We start from the raw sequence: 12,615 nt of genomic DNA on the forward strand, positions 1-12,615 counted from the left end.
CTCTGGCACAGAGAACATCGTACTGCTCCGTCACAGTGAACATCGTACTGCTCCGTCACAGTGAACATCGTACTGCTCCGGCACAGTAAACATCATACTGCTCCGTCACAGTGAACATCGTACTGCTCCGTCACAGTTAATATCGTTCTGCTCCGGCACAGTGAACATCGTACTGCTCCCTCACCGTGAACATCATACTGCTCCGTCACAGTGTACGCCGTACTGCTCCGGCACAGTGAACATCGTACTGCTCCATCACAGTGAACATCGTACTGCTCCGTCACAGTGAACATCGTACTGCTCCGGCACAGTGAACATCGTACTGCTCCGTCACAGTGAATATCGTACTGCTCCGGCACAGTGAACATCGTACTGCTCCATCACAGTGAACATCGTACTGCTCCGTCACAGTGAACATCGTACTGCTCCGTCACAGTAAACATCGTACTGCTCTTGCACAGTGAACATCGTACTGCTCCGTCACAGTGAACATCGTACTGCTCCGTCACAGTGAACATCGTACTGCTCCGTCACAGTGAACATCGTACTGCTCCGTCACAGTGAACATCGTACTGCTCCGGCACAGTAAACATCATACTGCTCCGTCACAGTGAACATCGTACTGCTCCGGCACAGTGAACATCGTACTGCTCCGGCACAGTGAACAACGTACTGCTCCGTCACAGTGAACATCATACTGCTCCGTCACAGTGAACATCGTACTGCTGCGTCACAGTGAACATCGTACTGCTCCGTCACAGTGAACATCGTACTACTGCCCCAGCAAAGTGAACATCGTACTGCTCGGGCACAGTGAACATCGTACTGCTCCGTCACAGTGAACATCGTTCTGCTCCGGCACAGTGAACATCGTACTGCTCCGGCACAGTGAACATCGTACTGCTCCCTCACCGTGAACATCATACTACTCCGTCACAGTGTACGCTGTACTGCTCCGGCACAGTGAACATCGTACTGCTCCGTCACAGTGAACATCGTACTGCTCCGTCACAGTGAACATCGTACTGCTCCGTCACCGTGAACATCGTACTGCTCCGTCACAGAGAACATCATAGTGCTCCGGCACAGTGAACATCGTACTGCTCCGGCACAGTGAACATCGTACTGCTCCGTCACAGTGAACATCGTACTGCTCCGGCACAGTGAACATCGTACTGCTCCGTCACAGTGACTATCGTACTGCTCCGGCACAGTGAACATCGTACTGCTCCGTCACAGTGAACATCGTACTGCTTCGGCAAAGTGAACATCGTACTCCTCCGTCACAGTGAACATCGTACTGCTCCGGCACAGTGAACATCGTACTGCTCCGTCACAGTGTACATCATACTGCTCCGTCACAGTGAACATCGTACTGCTCCGTCACAGTGAACATCGTACTGCTCCGTCACAGTGAACATTGTACTGCTCCCTCACAGTGAACATCGTACTACTCCGTCACAGTTTACATAATACTGCTCCGTCACAGTGAACATCGTACTGCTCCGTCACAGTGAACATCGTACTGCTCCGTCACAGTGAACATCGTACTGCTCCGGCACAGAGAACATCGTACTGCTCCGTCACAGTGAACATCGTACTGCTCCGGCACAGTGAACATCGTACTGCTCCGTCACAGTGACTATCGTACTGCTCCGGCACAGTGAACATCGTACTGCTCCGTCACAGTGAACATCGTACTGCTTCGGCAAAGTGAACATCGTACTCCTCCGTCACAGTGAACATCGTACTGCTCCGGCACAGTGAACATCGTACTGCTCCGTCACAGTGTACATCATACTGCTCCGTCACAGTGAACATCGTACTGCTCCGTCACAGTGAACATCGTACTGCTCCGTCACAGTGAACATTGTACTGCTCCCTCACAGTGAACATCGTACTACTCCGTCACAGTTTACATAATACTGCTCCGTCACAGTGAACATCGTACTGCTCCGGCACAGTAAACATCATACTGCTCCGTCACAGTGAACATCGTACTGCTCCGTCACAGTTAATATCGTTCTGCTCCGGCACAGTGAACATCGTACTGCTCCCTCACCGTGAACATCATACTGCTCCGTCACAGTGTATGCCGTACTGCTCCGGCACAGTGAACATCGTACTGCTCCATCACAGTGAACATCGTACTGCTCCGTCACAGTGAACATCGTACTGCTCCGGCACAGTGAACATCGTACTGCTCCGTCACAGAGAACATCATAGTGCTCCGGCACAGTGAACATCGTACTGCTCTGGCACAGTGAACATCGTACTGCTCCGTCACAGTGAACATCGTACTGCTCCGTCACAGTGAACATCGTACTGCTCCGTCACAGTGAACATCGTACTGCTCTTGCACAGTGAACATCATACTGCTCCGTCACAGTGAACATCGTACTGCTCCGTCACAGTGAACATCGTACTGCTCCGTCACAGTGAATATCGTACTGCTGCGGCACAGTGAACATCGTACTGCTCCGTCACAGTGAACATCGTACTGCTCCGTCACAGTGAACATCGTACTGCTCCGTCACAGTGAACATCGTACTGCTCTTGCACAGTGAACATCGTACTGCTCCGTCACAGTGAACATCGTACTGCTCCGTCACAGTGAACATCGTACTGCTCCGTCACAGTGAACATCGTACTGCTCCGGCACAGTGAACATCGTACTGCTCCGTCACAGTGAACATCGTACTGCTCCGTCACAGTGAACATCGTACTGCTCCGGCACAGTGAACATCGTACTGCTCCGTCGCAGTGAACATCGTACTGCTCCGGCACAGTGAACATCGTACTGCTCCGTCACAGTGAACATCGTACTGCTCCGTCACAGTGAACATCGTACTGCTCAGTCACAGTGAACATCGTACTGCTCAGGCACAGTGAACATCGTACTGCTCCGTCACAGTGAACATCGTACTGCTCCGTCGCAGTGAACATCGTACTGCTCCGTCACAGTGAACATCGTACTGCTCAGTCACAGTGAACATCGTACTGCTCAGGCACAGTGAACATCGTACTGCTCCGTCACAGTGAACATCGTACTGCTCCGTCACAGTGAACATCGTACTGCTCCGGCACAGTGAACATCGTACTGCTCCGTCGCAGTGAACATCGTACTGCTCCGGCACAGTGAACATCGTACTGCTCCGTCACAGTGAACATCGTACTGCTCCGTCACAGTGAACATCGTACTGCTCCGTCACAGTGAACATCGTACTGCTCAGTCACAGTGAACATCGTACTGCTCAGGCACAGTGAACATCGTACTGCTCCGGCACAGTAAACATCATACTGCTCCGTCACAGTGAACATCATACTGCTCTGGCACAGTGAACATCGTACTGCTCCGGCACAGTGAACATCGTACTGCTCCGGCACAGTGAACATCGTACTGCTCCAGCACAGTGAACATCGTACTGCTCCGTCACAGTGAACATCGTACTGCTCCGTCACAGTGAACATCGTACTGCTCCGTCACAGTGAACATCGTACTGCTCCGTCACAGTGAACATCGTACTGCTCCGGCACAGTGAACATCGTACTGCTCCGTCGCAGTGAACATCGTACTGCTCCGTCACAGTGAACATCGTACTGCTCCGTCACAGTGAACATCGTACTGCTCAGTCACAGTGAACATCGTACTGCTCCGGCACAGTAAACATCATACTGCTCCGGCACAGTGAACATCGTACTGCTCTGTCACAGTGAACATTGTACTGCTCCATCATAGTGAACATCGTACTGCTCCGTCACAGTGAACATCGTACTGCTCCGTCACAGTGAACATCGTACTGCTCCGGCACAGTAAACATCATACTGCTCCGTCACAGTGAACATCGTACTGCTCCGGCACAGTGAACATCGTACTGCTCCGGCACAGTGAACAACGTACTGCTCCGTCACAGTGAACATCATACTGCTCCGTCACAGTGAACATCGTACTGCTGCGTCACAGTGAACATCGTACTGCTCCGTCACAGTGAACATCGTACTACTGCCCCAGCAAAGTGAACATCGTACTGCTCGGGCACAGTGAACATCGTACTGCTCCGTCACAGTGAACATCGTTCTGCTCCGGCACAGTGAACATCGTACTGCTCCGGCACAGTGAACATCGTACTGCTCCCTCACCGTGAACATCATACTACTCCGTCACAGTGTACGCTGTACTGCTCCGGCACAGTGAACATCGTACTGCTCCGTCACAGTGAACATCGTACTGCTCCGTCACAGTGAACATCGTACTGCTCCGTCACCGTGAACATCGTACTGCTCCGTCACAGAGAACATCATAGTGCTCCGGCACAGTGAACATCGTACTGCTCCGGCACAGTGAACATCGTACTGCTCCGTCACAGTGAACATCGTACTGCTCCGTCACAGTGAACATCGTACTGCTCCGTCACAGTGAACATCGTACTGCTCCGGCACAGTGAACATCGTACTGCTCCGTCGCAGTGAACATCGTACTGCTCCGGCACAGTGAACATCGTACTGCTCCGGCACAGTGAACATCGTACTGCTCCATCACAGTGAACATCGTACTGCTCCGTCACAGTGAACATCGTACTGCTCCGTCACAGTGAACATCGTACTGCTCCGGCACAGTGAACATCGTACTGCTAGTTCAACAGTTCTCTATTCAACCTGATACCATCAGCTCCTCTTTTTAACAGCACCTTGTACTCCAGAGGGAGTCCAGACAAAAATACAAAGCTCTGCTATAGGTGCTTTCACCTCAGAGTGACACAGACCTTGGAGTCAGGAAATGCAGAGCTGGGATCGCTCTGGAATCTGTATCGGATGAGCCTTCTGTTATACACTTCTCCCGATTTAATTTCCATTGAAGACGTTGGAGAGGTGTATAACGAGCGGGAATCAATATCGCCTGTTTTACACTAACACCAAAATGAGCCCCAGTGATTCCAGAGTCTAACTTTGATGTCAGCTGCAGGATCTGAAGTTATGTTCATGAAACCAAACTTTTAATCAGCACTGATTTACTTCAAAGTCGGGAAAAGACTTCTCACTGTGTGTGTGTGCCTCTACTGTCCAGCCTGGGGCTTGTGGAATAAACATAGTCAACAATGTCACTCATCACTGAGTGTGCATCTGCTGTAGAGTACCATACCTGAGTTTTAGCCTGCCTGTACAGTGTCTCTTTTATTGCTTCGGAGTCTAAGGTGGGATTAAAGACTGCGGCCTCTTTCACCTCGTACTGCTCCTCTGCTGCCTTACGCAGGTCCAGCCCCTTGGTGAAATTCGCTATCTGGTCCAAGGCCAGCAGCCCAGCTTCATCCTCAGCAATACACCTGTGCCAATGATCAGGGGGAGGGGGGAAGGTGACCCCATGTTAGCCCATCTGACCTTACACCAATCAGAGTCAGCACTGCTGGCTCAATCTTTGCATGCACATGCAAGGGTTGCACAGCACAAACCACATACACGGCACAGTGACGACAGAAGGGGGGTGAGTGGTGTTAGCCAAGCATGATGGGATGGGGGTGTTTGTAGCGTGATGACACACACAGGTGAACAAAACACCAAAGGGAGGGTCTTTACTGCTGCTGGTTCATTTTAAACAGTTCAGAGTTCATGCTGCCATAACCCCACAGAGATTATACAAAACATTGTATCTATGGCTCAGTATGGAGTGTGGCTTTTATAGAATTTCTATCGCTTCTTTAGTTAGTCACTATTTCGCAATCTGGAAGGTGTGTAAGGAGTTGCGATGTGGGTGATGCTGGCAAGGTCCATTTATTGCCCATCCCCAGTTGCCCTGAGAAGGCAGTGGTGGGCCTTCTCCTGCACTCCTTATGGAGATGGTGCTCCCATGATGGTGTTCTGTCTGTTGCCAATTCCCACTAAGGCTGTGCTTCAGCTGGCCTACAATAGGCTTACAGAACTCCCCACTTTCACGAGTACCAAGGGGCGAGGAATGATGAAAAAATGGGGAAAAGGACTGGGGAGTTTTAATAGTAAATCACTGAACTTTGACCCAGAAGTTCAAGAATGCAGATTCCACATTCAGCTACCATTTGAACGTGTCTGTAAAGTGAAAGTAAATGAGAAATAATTTGGTTAAGCAGGCTTCCGCAGATTGGGCTTCTCTATACTGGGAATGACTGGATCCATTAGGTTGCTGTTTAATTGGACTAACAGCACTGTGATCAGCTGCACATGTAGTTTGAGTGACTGAAAGTTAAGTGTTTTTTTATATAGTAGGAGTAACTTGGCCCATTGGCTTTTTAATGGGAGTGACTGTGATTTGATTGGGTATCTATGTAATGAGTGTCTGGTGAGGGCTTGGGCTTATTGGGATTCGGTATTTGGGACTGAGATAGCCTGTAAAATGTACGTTAGGCTGGATCTTTCCCTCCAATCTCTGATAATGCTATTACAATGAATGACAGCTCACATACTGAACAGTGGCTGTGTGATTCTGATGGAACATGGCAATATGCCAAAAACAAGGTTTATATCTCTTATACAGCAAGAAAGCAGATCAAAGCTGTTTGGTTAAATTGGATTTCGAGTAGACAATTATCTGAATGAAATGCTGCCGAATTCAAAGCCTAGTTTCAGCAAAATTGGGAACAAATTGCAGAGGCAATTGTGATTGCTTCAGTCTCCCATCACCCCCAGAGTACAGAATCCCCCTGATGCCACTCTTGGTACTTAATCTTTAAGACAAAGTTGTGACAGGCCAATTTAAATCTGTAGGCTTGATGGCATAAAATGGAGTCCACAGAGTATACAAACAGTCTGTAGATTCCAATTTAACTATATATATGTCACCATTTTGATGTGCTTGGCATGAAATCTCCTGCAATAGCTTCTGATGCACAGAATACCTCAGTTTGAGAGAATGGTGGCACTTCTTTGTGTGTGTGTGTATGCTGAGGGAAATTTAAGGTAAGGTTACATCAGTGCTGGGGAATGGAACACACTTACCACTTTTGTCATCCTGTGTCAGCACCAAGTCAGGAACAGCACAGGCCAAAAGCAGAGCAAAGCTCCTCTACTCTACTCCCCCAAAATTGTACCCCTAATTTGAATGGCCCAGGGCAGAAAAAGGGGGGGATTGGGATTTGGCTCGATTTAGATTTTGTATGTGGCACCACTCCGACTGTGACTTGGTCACAAGTGAAGTGCTCTTCACGTCACCACATGGCTGACGTATCTACTACTGGTGGTGTTGTGTTTAGTGGCATATGCCTCACCATGGGCATCTAACGTATCAGAAATAAAATTCAGGCAAGTGCTCACTGGAGGGAGATGCCAGTGACCTGAAGGCCTTTAGTGTCCTGTAGAATAATGTATTACCTCAATAGGCTAATGGCAGTGTGAATGGGCTAACAGCCGTCAGTGCCATTTCATGAGGTTTACAATACAAATGGTACAATGAAACTGGCCAGTGTAATTTAAGTATCAGGCAGTTTGCTTGTTAAGAAAACAGAACCAGCATAGTATGAGACCACCCTATCACCTTGTGGACCTTCTCAATCCACACCTGTTAAACCAACCATTCTTGGGGGTGGGCAGCATGCTTTCGGTATGAGGATATGAGGAATATGTGAAGAAGACATATATGGATTTCACAAACCTGTGGGCCTGCTCATAGCCCAAGGTTAGTGAGGCAGGACGCTCCTCCTCATTTTCTCTGAACGGGGCTCTGGCGTCAATCTTCGGCGAAACTGGGTCATCCTGGGATTTTTCCGTCATGCTCTCGTCCTCCTCTTCCTCTTCTTCCTCAAGCTCCTCTTCGTCCTCATCGTCTGCCTCTTCTGCTTTCTGATTGGTCAGTGGGTGATCTGGCTGCTGGTGGCCACTTTGCGCCTCGTGCCTGAAGCAGGGAGACAGCAACAACGCGGTTAGAGGATTGGACGCTTGTTAAAGTAGTAGACGGAGTTATCCTACTTCCATCATTTACTTTCTGTTCAGTGTATAACAGCATCACTGTGGCAAAACCTGGAAAAGTCAACAAAATCTGTTCCTTTATGGTTCAGGGAGAGAATTGTGTCGTTTAATAGGTTAACATGCCAGCCTTTCACCTCTGAAATCTGCACTCGAATGCAGCCCAGACTGGTAGGGTGAAGGCTGTCTCCCTCTGGTGGTTGCAAAGATCCTAACTAGGGGGCAAAACGCAATACTCAGACAGCAGCTGCTGGTAATGGTTCTGCTGCTGCCATTTGCAGCTCCTCTGGATCCTTTATTTGTCTCATTACCACCCCCTTTTGCCTTGCACCACCATCTCTTTTATCATTTAATCACTCCTGCATTCCACCCTATCACAGACCTTCCCTTTTGTTCTTTCCTCCCCTCCCCCCTTTCCCTGCCTGGTATATCACGAACCTGTTCCAGTTCTGACAAAAGGTCATCGACCTGAAACATTAACTCTATTTCTCGCTCCACAGACGCTGCCTGACCTGGTGTGTGTTTCCAGCATTTCTCTTTTTATTTCAGATTTCCAGCATCCGCAGTATTTTGCTTTTGTGCAACGCAATACTCGTTTGGCACTAAATTGCCAGTGTCCGTTAGAGTGGCCACCAGGGTGGTTAGTGTGGAGAATGGATGTACTCCTTTGATGTTGGGTCAGAGTAGAGGGCTTTGTTCTCCTGCTTGCTGTGCTATACTTGACAGGGACTTGACTCTGACACTCGCTCCCTGAAATAGGAAAATATTTTATTCCCCAACACGAACTTCCCTCTTCCTGACAAGCACAACATTCACCAAAAATAAACAAAGAAAAGAAGCACAGCACTGCAGGACCTCCCGGCACAAGGGATCACGAGGCTAAATGCCAGCCACTTCCCTTTGCCCCCAGTTTGCCCCCTCCTACCCTTAAGGTGCTGCCTCACATTGGACACTAGAAGCCCTCTAGTACCTCCCCTGGATATTGAGCATTAGTAGACTTTTCAACCACGGGGTGGCATCTTCACCAAGTCCGAGCCAATCTACATCTGATGTCCACATGAGCACAATTTTCACTGGAGGTTATTGCATAATGATCAGGAGCGGGAACCCTGGCTGATTTTCCACCTTCCTAGCCCAGGGAATACTGAGGCCAATTGGAGTGCTCCCAATTCATCACAGATCGGGACTTAGGCCTGTGTTTTTCCCAGTCTGTATAGTTTGTATCGCGCTGGGCAAAGCATTTACCCACTGAACCATGCTATCTGTCCGCCACCTACAAAGCACAAGTCAGGAGTGCGATGGAATACTCTCCACTTGCCTGGATGGTTGCAGCTGCAACAACACTCAAGAAGCTCAACACCATCCAGGACAAAGCAGCCCGCTTGATTGGCACCCCATCCACCACCCCTCACCACTGGCGCACCGTGGCTGCAGTGTGTACTATCTACAGAATGCACTGCAGCAACTTGCCAAGGCTTCTTTGGCAGCACCTCTCAAACCCGTGATCTCTACCATCGAGAAGGACAAGGGCAGCAGTTGTAGGGGAACACCATAACCTCCAGGTTCCCTTACAAGTCACACACCATCCCGACTTGGACATGTACCATTGTTCCTTCGCTGTCACTGGGTCAAAATCCTGGAACTCCCTACCTAACAGCACTGTGGGAGTACCTTCATCACACGGACTGCAGCAGGTCAGGAGAAGGCCCCCCGCCATCTTCTCATGGGCAACTAGGAAGGGCAACAAATGCTGACCTTGCTCGTGATGCACATACCTCGGGGATGAATGAATAAAAAAAATCCAGTCCTCAGCCAGACTGATTGATTGAACTATCATTGGGATGGAGAGAGGGAGCAGTAAACAGGTGGAATAGACTGATGATTGAACTATCATTGGGATGGAGAGAGGGAGCAGTAAACAGGTGGAATAGACTGATAGATTGAACTATCGTTGGGATAGAGAGAGGGAGTAGTAAACAGGCGGAATAGACTGATTGATTGAACTATCGTTGGGAGAGAGCGAGGGAGCAGTAAACAGGCGGAATAGACTGATGATAGAACTATCGTTGGGATAGAGAGAGGGAGCAGTAAACAGGCGGAATAGACTGATTGATTGAACTATCATTGGGAGAGAGAGAGGGAGCAGTAAACAGGCGGAATAGACTGATGATTGAACTATCATTGGGATTGAGAGAGGGAGCAGTAAACAGGCGGAATAGACTGATGAGTGAACTATCGTTGGGATGGAGAGAGGGAGCAGTAAACAGGCGGAATAGACTGATAGATTGAACTATCGTTGGGATAGAGAGAGGGAGCAGTAAAAAGGCGGAATAGGCTGATGGTTGAACTATCGTTGGGAGAGAGAGAGGGAGCAGTAATCAGGCGGAATAGACTGATGATTGAACTATCGTTGGGAGAGAGAGAGGGAGCAGTAAACAGGCGGGATAGACTGATGATTGAACTATCATTGGGAGAGAGAGAGGGAGCAGTAAACAGGCGGAATAGACCGATGATTGAACTATCATTGGGAGAGAGAGAGGGAGCAGTAAACAGGTGGAATAGACCGATGATTGAACTATCATGGGGAGAGAGAGAGGGAGCAGTAAACAGGCGGAATAGACTGATGATTGAACTATCATTGGGAGAGAGAGAGGGAGCAGTAAACAGGTGGAATAGACTGATGATTGAACTATCATTGGGATGGAGAGAGGGAGCAGTAAACAGGCGGAATAGACTGATGATTGAACTATCATTGGGAGAGAGAGAGGGAGCAGTAAATAGGCGGAATAGACTGATGATTGAACTATCATTGGGAGAGAGAGAGGGAGCAGTAAACAGGTGGAATAGACTGATGATTGAACTATCATTGGGATGGAGAGAGGGAGCAGTAAACAGGCGGAATAGACTGATGATTGAACTATCATTGGGAGAGAGAGAGGGAGCAGTAAACAGGCGGAATAGACTGATGATTGAACTATCGTTGGGATGGAGAGAGGGAGCAGTAAACAGGCGGAATAGACTGATGATTGAATTATCATTGGGATAGAGAGAGGGAGCAGTAAACAGGCAGAATAGACTGATGATTGAACTATCATTGGGAGAGAGAGAGGGAGCAGTAAACAGGCGGAATAGACTGATGATTGAACTATGATTGGGAGAGAGAGAGGGAGCAGTAAACAGGCGGAATAGACTGATGATTGAACTATCATTGGGATGGAGAGAGGGAGCAGTAAACAGGCGGAATAGACTGATGATTGAACTATCGTTGGGATGGAGAGAGGGAGCAGTAAACAGGTGGAATAGACTGATGATTGAACTATCATTGGGAGAGAGAGAGGGAGCAGTAAAGAGGCGGAATAGACTGATGATTGAACTATCATTGGGAGAGAGAGAGGGAGCAGTAAACGGGCAGAATAGACTGATGATTGAACTATCATTGGGAGAGAGAGAGGGAGCAGTAAACCAGCGGAATAGACTGATGATTGAACTATCATTGGGAGAGAGAGAGGGAGCAGTAAACGGGCAGAATAGACTGATGATTGAACTATCGTTGGGATGGAGAGAGGGAGCAGTAAACCAGCGGAATAGACTGATGATTGAACTATCATTGGGAGAGAGGGAGCAGTAAACAGGCGGAATAGACTGATGATTGAACTATCATTGGGAGAGAGAGCGGGAGCAGTAAACAGGCGGAATAGACTGATGATTGAACTATCATTGGGATGGAGAGAGGGAGCAGTAAACAGGCGGAATAGACTGATGATTGAACTATCATTGGGATGGAGAGAGGGAGCAGTAAACAGGCGGAATAGACTGATGATTGAACTATCATTGGGATGGAGAGAGGGAGCAGTAAACAGGCGGAATAGACTGATTGATTGAACTATCATTGGGAGAGAGAGAGGGAGCAGTAAACAGGCGGAATAGACTGATGATTGAACTATCATTGGGAGAGAGAGAGGGAGCAGTAAACAGGTGGAATAGACTGATGATTGAACTATCGTTGGGATAGAGAGAGGGAGCAGTAAACAGACGGAATAGACTGATGATTGAACTATCATTGGGAGAGAGAGAGGGAGCAGTAAACAGGCGGAATAGACTGCTGATTGAACTATCGTTGGGATGGAGAGAGGGAGCAGTAAACAGGCGGAATAGACTGATGATTGAACTATCATTGGGAGAGAGAGAGGGAGCAGTAAACAGGCAGAATAGACTGATGATTGAACTATCATTGGGAGAGAGAGAGGGAGCAGTAAACAGGCGGAATAGACTGATGATTGAACTATCATTGGGAGAGATACAGGGAGCAGTAAACAGGTGGAATAGACTGATGATTGAACTATCATTGGGATGGAGAGAGGGAGCAGTAAACAGGCGGAATAGACTGATGATTGAACTATAATTGGGAGAGAGAGAGGGAGCAGTAAACAGGCGTAATAGACTGATGATTGAACTATCGTTGGGATGGAGAGAGGGAGCAGTAAACAGGCGGACTAGACTGATGATTGAACTATCATTGGGATAGAGAGAGGGAGCAGTAAACAGGCGGAATAGACTGATGATTGAACTATCATTGGGAGAGAGAGAGGGAGCAGTAAACAGGCGGAATAGACTGATGATTGAACTATCATTGGGAGAGAGAGAGGGAGCAGTAAACAGGCGGAATAGACTGATGATTGAACTATCGTT

The 12,615-nt window shown here is 48.5% G+C and overlaps 1 protein-coding gene across 3 annotated transcripts in view; it reads right to left on the reverse strand.

Moving 5' to 3' along the window:
* Window positions 1–12,615, reverse strand: part of prdm16 (PR domain containing 16) — a 963,872-nt gene that overhangs the window by 12,238 nt on the left and 939,019 nt on the right. For 2 of the 3 annotated variants that reach the window (XM_085967281.1, XM_085967280.1), the window contains one exon: window positions 7,616–7,855. In XM_085967281.1, coding sequence (XP_085823407.1) covers window positions 7,616–7,855 — 240 coding nt within the window. Of the gene's footprint in view, window positions 1–5,140; window positions 5,322–7,615; window positions 7,856–12,615 lie in introns of all 3 variants that reach the window. The other variant, XM_085967282.1, reaches the window with a different exon arrangement.

This window comes from Somniosus microcephalus, chromosome 25, assembly GCF_052327205.1.
Source record: "Somniosus microcephalus isolate GS21.2 chromosome 25, FLI_Smic_1.0, whole genome shotgun sequence".
In the NCBI taxonomy this organism is placed as follows: domain Eukaryota; kingdom Metazoa; phylum Chordata; class Chondrichthyes; order Squaliformes; family Somniosidae; genus Somniosus; species Somniosus microcephalus.